The sequence below is a fragment of the Bos taurus genome, chromosome 22 (assembly GCF_002263795.3).
Source record: "Bos taurus isolate L1 Dominette 01449 registration number 42190680 breed Hereford chromosome 22, ARS-UCD2.0, whole genome shotgun sequence".
Taxonomy (NCBI): domain Eukaryota; kingdom Metazoa; phylum Chordata; class Mammalia; order Artiodactyla; family Bovidae; genus Bos; species Bos taurus.
The window spans coordinates 59131192-59149723 of record NC_037349.1 but is presented as its reverse complement, the minus strand read 5'-3'; the positions used below and the strand labels follow the sequence as shown (position 1 = coordinate 59149723).

General features: G+C 60.2%; 1 protein-coding gene across 1 annotated transcript; it reads right to left on the bottom strand.

Moving 5' to 3' along the window:
- Nucleotides 1–468: 468 nt before the first annotated feature.
- Nucleotides 469–18084, bottom strand: COPG1 (COPI coat complex subunit gamma 1). The gene is made up of 24 exons (NM_001037815.2): nucleotides 17991–18084; nucleotides 17042–17094; nucleotides 16395–16475; nucleotides 16084–16155; nucleotides 15877–15956; nucleotides 14892–14967; nucleotides 14698–14790; nucleotides 14257–14343; nucleotides 13274–13431; nucleotides 13050–13183; nucleotides 12693–12760; nucleotides 12288–12476; nucleotides 11477–11572; nucleotides 10282–10525; nucleotides 9566–9641; nucleotides 8408–8511; nucleotides 7932–8057; nucleotides 7565–7633; nucleotides 5787–5929; nucleotides 5344–5515; nucleotides 4675–4772; nucleotides 2903–3041; nucleotides 2354–2452; nucleotides 469–724 (listed from the first exon to the last, which is right to left on the bottom strand). Exons 1-24 carry the CDS (start codon nucleotides 18025–18027, stop codon nucleotides 594–596), a joined length of 2625 nt encoding a protein of 874 aa, NP_001032904.1. The 5' UTR covers nucleotides 18028–18084; the 3' UTR covers nucleotides 469–593.
- Nucleotides 18085–18532: the final 448 nt, after the last annotated feature.

Genomic DNA, 18532 nt, shown 5'->3' with positions numbered 1-18532 from the left:
ACCTTGCACTAGGCCCACCCCCACCCCCAGACCCCACTGATCCCCTACTGAAGGAGGGTGGTTCTGCCCACCACTGCCGTCATCCCCTCAGGAAATCCGTGCTGCTCCCGCTCCTGGGTGTGGGGCACGGGCAGAGCCAGTGAGAGGGTCCTGCCCCCTTGTAGGTACAGAGGCAAAGGGCTCTGGGTGGCACGGAAGCCGGACGCCTAAGCACAAGTGTGCAGAAGCAGCAGTCACTCAATAAATATGCGCTGATTTATTTGTAGGGCTAAGATGATGGTTCCAAAGGGGAGAAACTCAGATGGCGCAAGCACTTTCTTTATTTGCAATGCCCCTTCCCTGGCAGGCAAGACAGCAAGTTCTAGGATGCGCTAAAATCATGCCCTGTTTAAAGAGTCACTGTCAGCAGAGGGGTTTGGGGCAGGGGGTCAATTTAAGAAGACAAAAAACACAACAAAAAACCCTCAGTGATTCCTAATTGCTTTTCAATACACAGGCTTGGAAAGGAGCTTCCACTGGGTTCAGGAGGAAGGCGCGACTCCTGCATAGTGTTCGGGGAAAGGGGAGGACGTGGTCCGATGCAAGCCGGCCTCTTAGCCCACAGACGCCAAGACGATGTCCACCGGCAGCTCCTCCGAACTTCTGGCTGTCACCTGCATAGTGACTGTGTCCAAAAGCAGCAGCCGGGAGCGCACCAGGATGTCATGGCCTCCCCGGAACACGCCTGCAAGGGAAGAGAGAAGGCAGGCGCGTAAGACCGAAGGGGGCTGCAGGGCTGGGCTGAGGGCAGCGTGCCACAGCTGGCAGAGGCGGCTCTGGGGTGAGACGGGAGCTCTCACACCCAGTGTGAGGCGCTGGGCACGTCACTGCACCTCTCTGAGCTGCAGCGTCATCAGTGACCTCGCAGAGATCAGTCTGCCCGTCACGCTGCTGCCAAGCCCAAAACGACTGGACGTGTGTGGTTCTGTGCGACATCACCGAGGCTCTCACACATGCCGACCTCATCGAAGCTCACAGACCGAGGGACAGCCCCACCGTGGCAAAATCGCGGTGCAGGTGTCTGCAAAACCCAGGGGACAGGGCTGCCTCACTGCGGGCTTGGGGGCAGCCAGCTGTGAGCAGGGCACTGGAGCAGAGCCACCTCCTAACCCTGTTTATAAACACTCAGAAAAAAGCACTTCCCTTCGTTCACTGTTTCAGGCGCAGTAAGCACATTGGCTCATTAGCTTTTGGAGAAACAGCGATCAGAAACATTTACATATGAAATGCCTATGTATGGAGTTTGCTCTAAAATAATCTGGGGGTGGAGAACGCGTCTGGGTAGAGATGCTCATTGCTACAGCTGGAGGAGGAGTGCCTGGGGGTTCTGTGTGTGTAAGTTTGAAAATTTCCAGAAGTGCTTAAAAATCCCATTCGTATTAGAAAAGAATAACCAACTCAGTGGAAAAATATACATGATATAAATAAAATCCATACACTGTTTCATATGGCGCTTTGCATTTGAGGAGATGCTGAGCGCCGTTCAGTACACGAGATACACAGAGTGAAGCCACGCGAGACACCATTAACACGCCTGCAGAGACCACACAGGTTGGGAACACACTGCTTGGTTGGAAGTGTGGGAGAGAGGCATACGATTCCTATGGAAGGCAACTGGAAATATTTACCGAGATGAAAAATGCACTTTGACCTGGTAAAGCCTTGAGAAACTTACCCTACAAATACCCAGAGTGCACACATCCAAAATAAAGTGCCTAAGTAGACACGTATGTACGGGATCATTCCCTACAGCACAGTCTGTAACAGCAGAACACTAGAACAATCTCGGTGTTCAGCAGTACATGTACTGGTTCTGTGAAACAGTCAGCTACAAGAAACAGTGGAGCTCAGTCTGGGAAGACGTCTGGGATGATGGGAAGTTCTGGAGGTGGATGATGGTGATAGATGCAAAACAGCGGGAATGTGCTTAATGCCGCTGAAGTGATGTAAAAATCATTACACTGGTAAATTTCATGTTATTAAAAAAAGAAAAAGAGGACGCTCCCCAAGATGCACTGTGAAGTGAACACCCAGGCGCAGAGCAGCGTGTCCGCCACCTGCATATGGCTGTCTGCCTCTGCACAGGGCAACGTGCACTCTCGCTCTCACACCCTTAGGATCACAGGGAGGTGCCTGGCATGCTGTGCCGTAGCTCGCTGGCTGCCCGTGGGCAGGGACACTGACGGGCAGCAGGGGCTGGGGGAAGACGGCTCTAGCTGGCCTTCTTATACCTGGTGACGTTCAGCGCCGCGAGCTCTGGACCCCTGGGTTCCCCAGTGGCACCCAGGCCCTTCCCACGACAAATGCCACTTACCGGCCAGGAGCAGCGTGTGCGTGTTCTTGTTGTCCGGCACTTTGTCAGACCGCTCACAAGGGTGCATTCCTAAGAACTTGACGATATTGCCCACAGCCTCTGCAGGGAGAGGTTCTAGAGTTAACCCACTTACCTCATCTCCACTTTGCACCGTCACCACTCCCCCAGCCCCAAATCCCACTGTGCACAGCTTTTAATGAAGCCGCATCTGAACTTTCCCTTGTGGCTCAGCTGGTAAAGAATCCACCTGCAGTGTGGGAGACCTGGGTTCGATCCCTGGGTTGGGAAGATCCCCTGGAGAAGGGAAAGGCTACCCACTCCAGTATTCTGGTCTGGAGAATTCTGTGGACTGTATTGTTCATGGGGTCGCAAAGCGTCAGACACGACTGAGCGACTTTTTCATTATTTTATGTATCTGAACTATGTGCTCCACACTTGGTCCTGGATCTTCGGGGGATGGGCGCGGGGATGGGGGGAGGAGGAACATTTCAACAGTGGCCCAGGGTCTTGAAAGGCAGGCAAACCAGAACCGGCACCCCCAGCATTTACCCTCGAGTGTCTTGATGGTGGACAAGGTGAACGTCTCCTCCTTCTGGAACTCATCCCCCACCTCGTCCCAGGCTGCCTCGAAGTTCAGCTTCATGACCTTCTGGATGTGATCCGCTATCGTGACTTCCAGATCCTCCAGCTGGGGGACAACAGGGGGGGCCTGAGGCACACAGCTCCAGGGAGAGACAGCTGAGAGCCTCCGCTCTGCTCTGCCCACCCGCCCCTCCCACCATGCAGGCTCTGAGTGCCGCGCTCCAGGGCTGGGCCCTACCGGACCAGCGGCCTGTCCTCAGCTGCTCACGGCCGGGTGGTGGCCCCTCAGCGGGACGCGCCCTCGGACACTGAACTCCTGGAGGCTCCAGTCCTTTATGTAAAGCGGTGCCGTATTTGCGTTTAAGCTACACACGTTTTCCTTATACTCTGCGTCGCCTCTCGATTATTTATAATAACTGATATGATGTAAATGTTACGGAAACAGCTGCAAATATAGTGCAAACGCTATGTAAATTGTTGCCTCAAGTTTTGCTTTTGCGGATTTTCTGGAACCCACTCTATTTTCCATCTGTTGGTTGGATCCATGGAGGCAGAACCCACAGATGTGGAGGGCCCACCATCCTCCTCTTGGGGTGTCGGCTGTGAGAGTGCACCCTCCGAAGCCGCCAGTGCCTGACTGGATGGGGCGGGGGGCGAGGAGTGCTCAGAGGCCGCCCCCCGTGAGTCAGCCGGGCCTGCTCTGGACGCGCACCCTGGACCAACTGTGAGGAAAGGCTCCCGCTCATTTGCCAGCAGCTCTCCGCTGAGCCCCTGCTCCCGCGCACGGGGAAGGCGTTCACAGGTAGGACACAGCCCCTACGGCAGAAGCCGGGCCTCATACCCAGCCCTCCTGGCCTTGGCTTAGCTCGCTGCTGGCTCAGGCCTGGACCCAGGAGGACACAAGTGCCCATCAGGTGTGCTCCAGCGACTGCCCCTCTGGCCACAAGGGCTCTGGCAGCCTCCATCCCAGGCTGCCTTTCAGGGTCTGCACTCAGATGGCATGGAGCCACAGCGCCCTGGGCAAATCGAGAATGAGCCTATCCTCGGCTCCATGCTAGCCCCGTGAGCTGGAGCCGGAAGGAGCATCTCGCTGCACCAGAAGGTCGCCAGCAGATACAAACTGGACTGAGGGCATCCGCTTCTCCAGAAAGCAACTGACACCATGAACCAAAAAGCCTGAAAATCGTCCTGAGTCTTTGACCCAATTATCCTACTCACAGAAAAAAATTGTTAAAAAAAATTTTTTTTTAATTATTCTACTTCTAGTCACAAGGAGACAGGCCTGAAACACAGGCGTGAATGGTATGAATTTATACTGAGGGGTGTTTAATGTGGCACTTAAAACCGTGAGACTCTGGGATCACACATGCCCAATGTTAACGAATACAAAGTCACGTGAATTAGGATATGTCAATAGAAGGAAGTATTTTAAAGTCATTAAGACTTGTGTTTATGAAGTGTTTGTACTGACGGGAAATTACACCCTGGTTCTAAGTGAACCCAACGAGGTCTGTAATGTATGTAATGACCTCAAAGATACAACTTCCCTCCCCCAGCCACTCCCAAGACTACGGTTAACGCTTCCCTGTCTGTGTGTACTTGTTTTTGTATTTCCCAGGTTTTCTTGTGACACTTGAACACATATTTTTTAAGTTAAAAACAAGAGCTCTTTTGCGACATCTAAACCGAAGCCAGCGCACACGCGTGCAGACGCCGTGAGCGGGCCCTGCGGCGCTTACCACATACTCGTCCTCGTAACCCTCGTCGTCCGCCTCCCCGGTCGTGGGGTCGCAGTCCTTGACGGTGAACTTCATCACGCAGCTGAACGTGCAGGCCACTGCAGGAGGGAAGGCGCGCCGTCAGGGGCCTCTGTGGGCGGGCGGCCACAGCCTGCCCTCCAGGCCTCGGCTGCACCAGCGGCCCGTGCCAGCCTGGCGTGGGGAGGCAGTAGCACCCAGTCGCAGCCTGAGGAGCTGCCCTCACGAGGAAAGAGGAGCCAGGGGGGCAGAGACACTTCAGGCTGGCCACGTCCACGTGCCACCCAGGCCTGGGAAAGCCCCTGCCTCTCTGGGAGGAGTGGACTTGGACGGTCATGCCCAAGTCTCCTTCACGGCTCCTTCACGGCCAAGACAGAGTCCTGCCTGAGGACCTGGGCTCAGCCTCTCAGCCTGGTGAATTCAGGCAAGCTGTTTACCCCATCTCGGTCACCCTCTAAGACAGAGAGCAGTGCTGCCCCGAAGGGTGTGTGAGGAGGAAATGAGCTGCTGTGTGCAAAGCCCCAGGGCGGGCTGGCCTTCCTCTCTGGACCGACCTCGAGGAGCTGAAGCTCTGACCGGAGATGAACAGCTGGCGCACAGGCCGCCCTCCCCACCCTGACCCAGGGGCTCCCAGGAGGCCGGGGGGCTCACCCGCCGTGGGGTCTTCCTTGGGCAGGGCCACCAGCGTGTAGCAGGTTCCGGGCTGGTTGTAGGGCAGGCTCCGGGCGGGCACGTAACACAGCACCTCGTAGGCCTCCGTGGGCTCCATCTGCACCGTGACGTTCTCCAGGGTCTGGTCGTTGAGCGTGTTCGTGCAGTCAAACTGGACCCGGGAGCAGAGGGGCTGAGATGCTGAGCCGGGGGGTGCGGGCCCCCCTGAGCTGCAGAGGAGGCCTCTCACCCCAGGGCCACCCTGAGTCCTGACCCAGACTCCCTGCCCAGATCCCCTGTCTCCATGTGGGCACGCGGGAGCCACACAGGCCCTGAGTCAGGGACTCTACACACAGCAGTTGGAGGCAGACCCGGCATCGCACCGGGCTCCAGCCACTCGGCGTGGGGGCGCCAGGACGCCACGGGAGGCCCTCCCCGCTCACCTGGAAGACCATGTGGTCAGTGAAGGTGTGCTTTGTGCAGCGGATGACGTACTCCGTCTCCGACTCAGTGAGGGCCACGGGCTCAGGCGAGGACTTGAAGAGGGGCCCCAGCCCCTGGAACTCGGGCACAGCCGCCAGCTGCTCTGAAACCCACAGGCCGCGCATTCACCCAGTGGCTCAGCGGGGTCTCTGGTCAGTCTTCAGGCCGCGGGCCCTTCACTCCCGGTTCCCTGACACACCCAAGTACGCCCTCCCCGCTGTCCCACACAGGACGCCAGACCAACCGATGGACGTCAGGCCCATGGCCTGGCCTCATCCCATCCAGAAACTCCCTCAAGCTTAGAAGCTCAGCAAAGGTGCTCAGAAGAGGGAGACGGGGAAAGACAAAGAGGAAGCGAACTCTGCTGGCCACGGAACCAGGCAGGAGGACGGACTGCTCTCTCCGACACGTGGCTGTTGGGACAAGTGGCCCCAAAGGAGAGCGGGCAGATTCCGAGTGTTACAGAACGCCCAGCTCAGAGTGGCCAGCAGGCGTCTGGTGCAGGCCAGTTTCCGGCCCTGGGGCGCCTGGGAGAACTGGGCAGCTGGCCCTGCTCCCCGAGCTGTGCTCAGGAATCATCGCGCCGGAAGCACCTGGGGGTGCGGGCATGGCGACAGTGCAGACCCTCAGGCCTCTCCAGACCTGCCCGTCAGAGACTCCCCCATCCCGCATCTCGAACAAGCTTTCCCTCATGACTCTGACGCACACGGATGTCTGAGGACCACTAGTCAAGACCCATCACTCGTCTTCCCAGTTACGCTGACCTCCACGTGGAAAAGAACTCTACCCGAGGCAGTGTGATCCTCTGCCTTAGACTTAGTAGGGTTTCGGGGACAGAGGGAGAAGGCAGGCAGGATCATTCTTCTGCTCTTTCCCCCCGTAAAGAGGCTGAACTCAGACCTCAGGACAAGGGGTGGAGTGGCGTTGAGTGAAACCACTAAGTTCATGCTGATCTCTGCCGGCAGCAAGAGGGAAGGGACACACAGGGAAAGCCTGCGGGGAGAGCGACGCCAGCCAGCTCAGGGTCCCGGTTCAGCCACATCTGAGACAGCGCGTTGGTGGAAGACAGGTTCGGGAGTGGAAAGGAAAAAGTGGACTTAAGACGAATCCCACTATAAGGAAGGCAGGCACCAGTGCAGGGACGGGCAGGAGCCGTGGACAGCGCGCAGAACGACAGAAGGGGAGATGAGTCAGGGAGTCGGCTGACGTCACCCAGGACGGGAGGCTGCTGCCAGGCCTCGAAGGCAGGAATCTAGTGGACAACGTGGTCTGCCAACCAGACACACAGCCTCTCCCCTGAGAAACGTAGGAGTAGAGGGACAGACGGAATCCTCACCAAACCCTGCCAGACAAGGTGGGCGGAGCACATTTGGAGCCCGAGTCACAGGACTGTGTCGTGCCCTCAACTCCGCTGAGCGGCGCCAGACGTCCCAAACCGACTGGGCCCAGGGCCTGTAGCACTCAGAACAAGGCCCAGGCGGCTCTGAGCCAGCTGGAGCTGGACTGTAATTCTTGCCGCCCTCCCCTTGGTGCTGTGCAAACTGCGGCAAATCACCGGGTCTCTCTGAGCATCCAAATCCTCAGAAACCAAATGGATGCAACAACCTCCACCTGAGGGTCAAGCAGGCTGTCCAAACACTCTCAGAGCCAGCATGCAGGGGAGACCCGATCTCGGTTCCTGGGGGAAGAGCCGCCGCCCCAGCCGTGGCCTGTGAGCCCTGCGAGCCCCCTCACTCACCCTGGAAGATCTCCTGCCGGGTGGCGGCCACCTTCTCGGGCTGCTTGGCGGCGGTGACCGGGGTGCTTTCTGCAGGAACAAGCACACATGGTGAGCCACAGCTCAGAGACGGCCAGGGCGCGTCGACCGCAGCACAGTCGCTCTCAAGTGTGCTCTCCGCCTCCTCGTGTGGAGTGTGGACACGGGCGGCCGCGTGAGTGTCTGTGTGCAGGTGGCCTCCTCTCCCGGGGCAGAGGCGGGTGGGGAACTCCCTGCGCCCAGCATGGCCCCGTCCACCCTGGGCAGCTGTGGGGGCCTTGCGGGCCAGGCAGAGCCTCCAGAGGGGGCCTGGGCCCGAGGGCCCCTGGAGGACACAGGCATGGCTCACCTGTCCTCTGCTCCGCCAGGGGCGCGGTGGCCAGGGGCACGGACTTGAGGTCGAAGGGCTTCTCCGACGGCTCCAGAGTGTACTGCTGCAGCGCCCGCTCCAGACCCGGGATGGACACGGCCAGACCTGGAGGCGGGAGCGAGACGGGGCCGGGGGTCAAGGCTGCAGGACCCCGAGGAAACCAGCGAGGCGCCGAGCCCCCGCTTCTCAGGACACCCTCCTCGGCAGGACTGCTACAAAGAGCGAATGGACACGGGACAGGGGCTTGGGCACGGGGGGGCGCTCGGCTCAAGGAGGTTCATATGACTGGCGAGCGGTTCTGCTCTCTGGGCTATTCCCACCCTTGGGGCCCCAGGCCTCCTGAGATGACAGTGATGCCCTGCAGTTGCCAGGGGAGTCCAGCGGAGGGCATGCCGCCCGGGAAGGCAGCAGCTCGGGGAGGGGGCTAGGGGAGTGGTCCGGCGGGGAGGACTCACCATTCAGGATGTAGCCTGCATTGAGCGCCTTCTGCTTCTGCTCCAGCACGTTGAGGTAGAAGGTGGCCCGGTCCCTGACCTCGTTGTCGTCATCCATCACACACCTGTGGCCAGAACACAGGGAGCTCCTGACAGGGGCCCGTAGGGGGCCGGGGGCACTACAGGGCCCCAGCAGGGGGCAGGCAGAGGCGGCAGGGTGCTTCCACCCCAATCACCAGATGCAGTGCCCGGGTATCAGAGGCACAGGGGGGCTGGTATTCACTCTCCCGGGACCCTCTCCCAGAGCCCACCCAGGGAGGGAGCCATGCGCCTGTATCCGGCAGCACTCGTCAAAAAGGACTTGAACATGGCTCCGCAATTCCACTCCTGGGTGCACACCCCAGAGAACTGAAAGCAAGTCACATAAAGACTTGTGCACAAATGTTCACAGCAGCGCGAGTCACGCCAGCCGTGAACCGGAAATGGCCCAAATGCCTCCCGACTGATGACCAGCTAAACAAACGAGGGCTCTTCACGCCATGCAAGAGTGGCATGAAGTGCTGGCAGGTGTGACAACACGAGTGACCCCTGGAAACCCCGTGAAGGAGCCAGGCTCGCGAGAGGCAACACGCTGAAGGCCTGCGGCTGCACGGCAAGTCGGGACAGGCAAATCCTGAGCCGGAAGGCGAGCGAGGGGCGGGCAGGGCTGGGGCAGGGCTCGACTACTCGCTGGTACATAGTTTCTCTGGGGCGGTAGAAGTGTTTTTGAGAACTCCCAGGTGGTCGAGTGGCTGGGACTCTGCGTTTCCACTGCAGAGGGCCCAGGTTCGATCCCTGGTCAGGGAACTAAGATTCCAGAAGCCGTACAGCGCGGTCAAGAGAAAAGTTCTCAACTTAGATGGCGGTAATGGTTAAACAACTCGGAATGTAACAAACCCACTGTATTATGCATTTAAGATGGGGACACTGTGTGGATTGCAAGTTATATCTCAATAAAGCTGTTTTTTAAAACAGAAAACACCTCGAGTTAACACCTAGGGGAGGGGCTTCTGCACAGCACCATGTTTCACGGTTTTCTGTTCCCACTGTTTTCTACCATCAATAGTCGTGCATCTTGTCTCCCCCTTTCCAGCTACAGAGACGGGGAGCAGCCGCCAGCCAAGGGGACGCCACACGCACCTCTTCAGCAGCACCAGGATACTGGGCAGCATCTCTTCGTTCTGCGCCCCAAACTTGGCCAGAGCACTCACAGCGCCTGCGTGCACGAGGCAAACTCGGCTCAGGCCAGGGCTCGGAGCGGGCCGGCCGGAGCTGAGTGGCCCCGAGCCGCAGGCCCAACCCGACATCCCCCAACAAGCAGCCTCCAGGCCTGGCTTCTCCCAGGGAGGCGGCCCTGTCCTCGGGCCCAGCAGCCCTTCTCAGCTCTGACCACCAAGGGGCCACGAGGGCTGCCCTCAATCTCTGTATCCTAACGGCCTCAGGGGCAGCGAAGCCTCACCTGACCGCAAATGAGAGAGAGAATGAACTACAACTGAGAAGCAAGAACTGCTTGGGGACCGTCCGTTCAGAGCAGGCGTGAGAGGGAAACAGCAGTAAGTCTAAGTAAAAGGAAGGATCGGATGGCTGTGCACAGAAGTACACACTCATTGAACAGAGTATGCTATGTGAATTATATCTCAAGAAAGCTACCATTAAAAAGAAAAACCTAAATACCAAGAAGAAAAAAGGAGAAAGGTGAAAAAGGAGAAAGGTAAACGACCACACACAGTGAATCAGAGCAGCAGCTGAGGTGAGCCCGAGGTCGGCACGTTCGCCGGGTGCCGCCCGCGCCCCTGGGCCGCCCTCAGGCCTGCAGGCCCAGTGCCGGTGCCCGGGCGCAGCCTGCTCCGACGCACCTGCGCGGACCTCGGCGTGCTCCAGCACCACGCGGTTGTAGATGAAGCGGATGTACTTGGAAGGGTTGCTGGTCCTGGGCCCCTCCTGGCCCAGCAGGTGCAGGATGCGCGTGGCCAGCACGGTGAACTCGCAGTCCTCGATGAACTCGCACAGGTGGGACAGCCCCGTCTCCTTGCTCTCCGCGTTCTCCTCGATGATGCTGATGATGCAGTCCACGATGGCCCGCTTGTACTCGAAGCCGCCCTGTGGGCCAGGCGACAGGAGGCTGAGCACCAGGGGCTCTGCGGAGCCCAGCTGCAGCCTGGCACAGCGGCCCAGCCGGAGCCCGCAGGCCAGGGCCTGGCTCCCCCGCCGCTACCTCCCTTTTGTGTAAAAACTAAAGGCTCAGGCTGAATGCTCGCCAGGGCCATTCCGGACTAACTGCAGATGCTTTAATAGAAACCTCTGGGACTTGATTTTCTTCCCACCTTTGAGATAAAGGAAGAATGGGTGGTGTAGAAGCTGGAGGAGTAGAGAGTAGGGGGTTATCGTTAAATGGGAACAGAGTTCAGTTTTGCAGGATGAGAAAGTTCTGGAAATTAACTGCACTCCTGTGTGAAGGTATTTAACAATACTGAACGATATACATTTACAGTTAAGGTGATAAATTCTAGTCTGAAAGTCGCTCTGTCTTTGCGACCCCATGGACTATACAGTCCATGGAATTCTCCAGGCCAGAATACTGGAGTGGGCAGCCTTTCCCTTCTCCAGTGGATCTTCCCAATCCAGGAATCGAACCAGGGTCTCCTGCATAGCAGGTGGATCTTTACCAGCTGAGTTACATGGGAAGCCCTCGATGAATTCTATGTCGTGTGTATTTTATGACAGCGGTCTTCAACCTTTCCGGCACCAAGGACCGATTCTTGTGGGAAAATTTTTTCTATGAAAAATTGCAATGGCTAGAATATTTCTATACCAGATGACACGAGACAGACCGTTAGCCATCTTCTGCTTAAGCATCGCCTCAGGGCACCTGCTGAGTCTGTATGGCCAGGGTGGCACTTCGTCAGTTACGAATGTAACCACAGCGACTGGGGCGTGCCTGCACTGCCTGCGCACGGGAGCCAAAAGGGCTGCGGGCACCAGAAGCCAGCCAGCTGACAGGTGGACCCAGGCCCGCCTGCCGGAGCCAGCAGCCAGGCCACCCGCTCTTACCTCTTCCCGCAGCATGGAGAACAGGAAGTTCATGAGCACGGCGTGCTTGCGGGGATACTTCTGACACAGCGCGCTGATGGCCTGCACCACCACGACCTGTGCCAGAGACCGGCGTGAGCGCAGCCCAGCCCGCGGGCAGTGCTGCAGTCCCCGGGGCCAGGGGAGCCCCTCCTCAGGCGGGGAGCCCCTCCTCAGACGGGGAGCCCCTCCTCAGGCGGGGAGCCCCTCCTCAGGCGGAGAGCCCTCCTCAGGCGGGGAGCCCCTCCTCAGGTGAGAGTCCCTCCTCAGGCGGGGAGCCCCTCCTCAGGCGGGGAGCCCCTCCTCAGGCGGGGCCGGGCTGAGGGGACCTCCGAGCCCCCGGGCAGGGCTGCGAGCACTGCGGTTCAAGGCCCCGATCCACACTGTGGGTCCCCCCCGTCTGCTTGTCTACTCAGAGCTCAGGGCAAGTGCACACGCGCCCGCTGGCCCTTCCCAGGTCCTCCCGGGCGGCTCCCCCGGGAACTGCTGCCCTGGGGGTTTCCTCGCTGCAGCAGCGTGTGGAACGACCCCGTCCACACTGGAGTCAGCTCCCATGGTCCCGTCCCAGAAAGCGAGCTCCGAGGGCAGGCCGGCGTGCGCACTGCTCTGCTCCCCTCTCCGGCTCTGCCCAGCACAGGACACAGCGCTCACGGGAGACAACGAAGGGCTGGACGGGCCGGTCTGGAAGACCCCAGGCTCGCCGACAAAGGCCGGGAGCAGCACCTCGCACAGCGCCACAGCGAGGCCCCGCGGCAGCCCCCGGCCCACCCCGCCCCGGGCGCAGACTGTGGACCTTGAACTCGTCCGAGATCTCGGACATGAAGGAGGAGATCTGCTTCATGAGGCGGTCGATGCTGCCCTCGCTGCCCGTCTTGAGCAGGGTGGTGATGGCCAGCGTGGCGATGCTGCGGTTCGCGTCCGTCACCAGGTTTTCCAAGTCCAGGTTACAGGCCGTCACCGCGGACGGGTGCTTCATGGCCACCTGTCCGGGAGCAAAGCGATGAGGACACAGACAGGCCACAGAAGGCCTTCTGCTGTTCTGCAGGCCTTCAGGTGGGCTCACGCCAGCACCTGGGGGACAGAGACCAGCCAGGGCTGCACCTCCTGCCGTGAGGGACCAGGAGACAGGTCTCCTGGGCCCAGGCCCCCTCCCCCAGCCCTGTCGGAAGACCAGCCCCTCTGTCCACTGCGAACTCACCTTGTTGAGGGTGCGGACGGCGGCGTAACGGAGGGCGGCCTTGGGGGAGCTGCAGAAGAGCTGGAGCACTGTGGGGGACAGACGCCGGTGAAGGGCTGACCCCTGCGCGGCAGCCAGGAAACCCAGGGCCCCCGGGAGGGGCAGGGACAGGGCACGGGGCAGTTCGGGACCAGGGCTCAGAGACTGTTCGGACCCAAATCCCCCACTCAGCTCTTCCCCAACTGGCACGGCCACCCCAGTCGAGGAGAGCACACCTGCCCACCCTCAGGCAGGGCCTCGCCCCTGGGAATCCCAGCTGCACACGGCGGGCAGGGGGCGCTTGGGCACCTGAGATGGCAGGGGGCGGGGCCTGGGCACCTGAGACAGCTGGGGCCAGCTCCTTGGCGCTGCACCCAGGCAGGTTGACAATGGCCGAGGCGGCCTCGTACACCACCATCTCGTGCTTATTGCGCAGGCAGCTCTCGATGAAGTCGAACAGCGGGCTGTCACGGCTGCAACGACAGGCGGCAGGAGGACGCTGGGGGGCCGCCTGGGGGTCGGCGAGGGCTCTGGGGGCGAGCGGCAGGGCGTGGTGCCTCTACCTGCCGTCCTCGTCCTCCAGCTGCCGGCTGGCCACGCGGATCATCATGCAGTAGGCGAAGGGGGACTTGAGGCCGTGCCGCGTGAACTTGCTGATCATCTTGCTGACGGCCAGGCGGTCGTTCTTCCGCACGTGGTACAGGAGCCCCAGTGCGTGGTACTGGGGGTGTTGCAGAGCAGGGAGAGTGAGGCCTGAGGCCACGCTGCCCGCTCCTCACCTCTGGAGTGGGCATGGAGCCCAGGTGTGGGCCATGCCCACCAAGCCACCTGGGACTCTGCAGGCCTCTGTCCCCCAACCCCGCCAGGCACCATACAGATGGAGGTACTAGAGACCAGGTGTCTCCGACCAGAAAGAGGAAGTGGGAGCCGGCCTGGGCTGAGGACATGTGTCGTCAGGGGCCGTGCAGACGGGCGCCCTCACAGCAGGCCCTCGGCCCCCCGGCCCTGCCCCAGGACGCGTGGCTGCTGCTGAAAAGCCAGCAGGGGGAGGGGAGGCACAAAGACTATCCCCTCTGCCCTCCGGAGTCCTTACTAGGGCTGCGCTCAGGGCCTTCTATGTGGGAAGAAGCCTCTGTGATCCTGGAGGATTTGAGGGGCCAGAGTGGGCCCTAGAAACGAGACCCAGCACTAAGACATGGGGAGAGGGAACAGATGCCCACACGAGGGCCTGCAGGTCTGGGCAGGAGGGCAGAAGCTCCCACTGAACCCTCACCAGGCACCAGGCAGATGGCATTGCACACCCAAAACAATACTCGCTGGTTATTAAACCACACGCATATTTAAGCATGAACCATCAAGTCTGTAACCCAACTCCCCCTGCAAGAGATGCCCTAGATTCTTTTTCTCAAACCCCCAAGTCTCCCCACCACGAGAAAAGGATTGAAGCCTGCTCCGGCCAGGGGCCACCAGGACCTCCGTGGTGAAAGTCCATCCTGCTGGCCAGCGCCTGAGTATTTTCAGCATCCCTGCCCCATTCATGGCTTACCTGGACCATGATGTTGTCACTGGACGCAGCCTCCTGGGCCTCATTCACCCAGCGCTTGACCACGTCGAAGCTGCACTTGAGCAGGTGCTGTGGGGCACAGGGCACGCTGAGCGGGGCGGGCAGGATGCCCTGCTGTCAGGGTCCTCCGAGAGGGCGCAGACTCAGCACGGCTCCCACCCTCACTCCCCCTGCCCTGGCAGACTTCCTGCCAGGCTCAAATCCCCAAAACCTGTCACCCCAGGGCGTGGGTCAAGGCCGCCAACTGGGCCCTCAATCCACCCAGAGTCCCATGGGCACTTTTCACCGAGCAGGGGGTGGGACTCTCACAACTGGGGCCACACAGCTTTGGTTTTCCTTGGGAAAGCGATCCTTGATGTTTCCTCAGTCTCCCGAGCAGCCCCAGCCCTGGCCCCATCTCCAGCCCTGGCCAAGGCTACACACCAGCGAAGACACGAGAGCGGAGCTGGAGACGCTGGGCACCTTGTCCACGATGGCCTGCTTCATGTAGCGCTCGATGGCCTGCAGCATGGTGCTCTGCGGGGCGCAGGCGACAAGGTGTGGGGCAGTGAGGCCCGGAGTGGGGGAGCGGGCATGCGCCCCGGGGCCCCGCGCCCCTCCCCGAGCGGGGCACTCACGTCGGTTATCTGGCAGAGGGCACGCACGGCCGGGCCCCGGTAGCTGTCCTCCTTGCCGGTCATGTCCTTGGTCAGGCTGCAGGGACATGGCGTGGGCCTCACATGGGGGCCGGGCTTGCTCCCACGCCCCACCCACCCCAGCCAGGTCAGCAGGCTGGTCTCCATTATTAACGGGTGTCCACTCTGGGCTCTTAACCCTTCATCAAGGGGTCTCCATGAAACTCCACACTGCCCGGGTCACTGCCCTGCTCCGACGGCAATCTACCCTTGTGGGGTTTCCTGCTGCTGTCCCCATTAAGTGGTCGCAGAGAAGTCCCCGGACTACCCACAGGTCCTGGCAGCTGCGCTCCACCCGCCCCACCTTTGTCCTGCTCTGCCTGCCTTGCCCTGCAGGACTCCACTCCCCCAGTTCCAGGAGGCCTTTCCTGACCCAGATTCAAGCTGGTGGTCCTCCTGGCCTGCTCTCACAGCCATCACCCCCCTAATGCCGGTCTGTGGGGTTATCTCCCTGGAAGTTCTGGGGCTGCGGAAGCCATGTCTGCCACGTTCTCTAAGTGAACCTACATGTGTGTGTGTAGCATACCCGCCAAACGGCGTGACCCCTGAGCCGAATGCTTCCTGAGCACAGCAGTCCTTCATGGGAAAATCTGCCTGTGGGCTTTGTGCACCCCACCACCCCCCGTCCCTGTCGCTTCTTTCCAGGCTCTCCTGGGAAGAGCTGGAGTTGCCATGGAAGCTCCGGGCTGCCTCAGCAGGCCAAGAGAAAGCAGGGAAGGGACAGTTTGTGCCTAAGTCCAGGCCAGAGAATTCAAGTGGAACCGCCCACCCTGGAGGCGCCATGGCTGGGCAGAGTAACTGAAGGAGAGGGCAAGAGGAGAGGAAAGGAGGCAACGGCACTGGCAACACGTGGCCGAGGACTGAGCGGCGGGAGCTCGGAGGAGAGGGGAGAAGACGTGGGGGCGGCCATCAGGGACCCGGGACTCGCCTGCTGGTCACGATGATGACATCCTCTGCGATGCACGACATCTCCTTGATGGTCAAGTAGCACATCCGACGGAGGGTGGGCTGGGCATGAGAGGCGAAAAGACCTGTGACCCCGGCTCAGCCTGACACGGGGGCAGCCGCTGACGGGGGCCCTCCCACCACCCTGAGAGCTGTCCCCCTGGAGGAGGGCAGGGGTGGCGGCACTTACGTCATTGGACTGAAAGAGTTTGGTCATGGCGAAGAAGGCTTCGGTCGCTTCCGTGGTCCCCAGGTGCTCCCCCTGTTTCAGTTCAGAAAGAAGCCTCAGCTTGGGACAGAAAGGCCGGAAGGCTCTTCCAGCTAAGACAGCCCAGGTCGCAGCCTCAGACTCGGCAGAGGCTGCATCAGGGGCAACACCTCAGAGTGAGACCCTGAGGGCACCCAGAGATGGGCCGCTGGCTGCAACCACACAGGGGCTGTGCCCCTGCCCCCAACACAACCCAGGACCGTTTTCCCCACCCGCAGGGCTCACCCTGTTACCTGGTTTATGAGGTAAAGGATCTTGGTGAGGATGTGGGCACATTTCCGAGGATTGATGGGCGTTTCGTTAAACACACGGGCCTGAGAAGAAGCGACCAAGGATATTTACCTTCTGGCTGAGTTTATTTCCCTTCCATGACTGTTCTCAAGCACATCAGAGATCTGAGAAGGCCCAGGGTAAAGAAATACACTTGTTCTACAGTATTTTCACATGGAAGGAGCTTTGTTTTCCTTTTTTTAATTCATCTACTAACAACTCCTGAAATCCTCCCTAGATATTACCTGGAGATGTGCTGACTTGGAGACTAATGAATACTTAGTAAAGGCTTTTTTTTTTTAGGGGGGGGCACACTGCGTGGCCTGCATGCAGGAGCTTAGTTCCGCAAACAGGGCTGGAGCCAGTGTGCCCTGCAGTGCAAGCGCAGAGCCCTACCCACTGGACCTCCAGAGAAACCCTCAAAGCTCATTAATTAACTGGAAGGAGAGACAAAGACGAAGAAAAGGATCAGCATAATGAACTCCCCATCTTTCCACGAACAGATTTCTCCCCTAATGTCCTACAAACCAGCACTCTGAATATGCTAGCGTTTTGATCACACTGACTGAACATTCTCAATGGAAGACCCAGGGGAACTAATGACACTTGCCTCCTGCAGCACCGCACTCTTCTCCAGGTGCTGGAACGGGTTGGAGCCTCCACCTTCCATGAGAGAAGAGACGGGACTGAGCACAGGTTGTGACCCTAAATTTCAAAACTCTCCCAGATGTAGACAATGGAGAAAGACTTCCCGATGGCTCAGAGATTCAAGCTCCAAGTCCTCTGAACAGCAGTCAAAGCCCTACAGGCTGCCAATAGATCCAGCCAGCCTCCTCCAGGGAGCTCCACTCCCCCAGACCACTAACTCGCAGTTGCCCAGCAGCCCTGGTACAGTCCTCGTGTGCCTCTCAGAGTGTCATGCCTTTCATTCATTTATGCAGCTGGTACTTAGCTGAGCCCCTACTGCGTGAGGGACCACCATCTCCAGTGGCTACGGCTTCTGCACATAGCAGAAATCACACTTGTAATTAATGACACGCTTGAGGATCTGACTGACGTCTGTTCCCTCCACTCCGCTGCGACCATTCTTATATTCCTAGCTTGCTCAGTAGTTCTCACCAGCTCTGCTGCAGAGTCAGGGCGCAGTGCAACCTGGCATGCACCGGGCGCTCGATACATTTGCTGGATAAATGAATCGGAGTCAGGGTTCTCAACCACCGATCCGGGCACTACCGACTAGGGCGCCCCAGCACGGGAGCAGCCCCAGGAAATCCCTAGAGGACCACCGGGTCTGGCCCCCTCCCCTAACAAGCGCGGAAGCAGAGGCCCAGAGGCGCAGACCCGCCCGAGGTCATCCAGCGAATCGCGGCCCGAGCTGCCGGGTGAGGGGCAGCGGAGCCCGCTCGGGCTCTCCGGGGCCGGCCGCGGATGGGCGCTGCATCTTCGCTCAAGTCCCCGGGGCCTCGCGTCCAGACGGAGGTCCGGTAGGAGGCCTCCCGGGGAGGCCGCGGAGGGCTTACGCGGGAGTCCGGGCTCCCCCAGGGCCTCGGCCCTCTCACCCGATTCCTCGTCCTTCTTGTCGAATTTCTTCAGCATGGCGATGTCGCTTCGGGAGCCCAGCGGCAGCGTAGGATGGACGCTGCGGCCGGCGGCGGCGGTTCCGCACTGGCTTCTTCCGGCCGGCCACGTCGCCCGGCGCTGTGCGCAGGCGCACTCCGCGCTCGGCGCAGGCGCACATCCGGGCCGCGCCGCCGCAGGAGGCGTTAACCCCGTCGCGGCCGCGGGCGGCCGGACCTCAGCCTCCACGCCCCACGCCCTCCTGTCAGTGCCGTCGTCCCCGCCTCACTGACTCCCGGCGGGAGTCTAAGCGGGCGTTTCGGAGGTGAGGCCGAACGTGGCACGCTGGCCCGCGCAACCGCGCGCTTCCCAGTGCCCCCTGTTCTGGTCAGCCCCCCGGGAGGCGCGCCGTCCTCGCCTCCCGTCAGCCGCTCGCCCGCCGGCCTCCCCGCCCGCTGGCGGCGACCCTGACACCGGCCACACACTCTCACTGCCGCGGTGCCCGTCGCTCACGCCCCGCGCCGGACAGTGTCGGCGTACAGAG

Excerpts from the sequence above, each read along its gene's own strand:
- COPG1 (NM_001037815.2), bottom strand. The coding sequence starts at position 18,027 with ATGCTGAAGAAATTCGACAAGAAGGACGAGGAATCGG. Across the intron at positions 13,432-14,256 it reads GTGACAACATCATGGTCCAG|TACCACGCACTGGGGCTCCT; the intron begins GTAAGCCATGAA and ends CAACACCCCCAG. Across the intron at positions 3,042-4,674 it reads GTTACGAGGACGAGTATGTG|CTGGAGGATCTGGAAGTCAC; the intron begins GTAAGCGCCGCA and ends GTTGTCCCCCAG.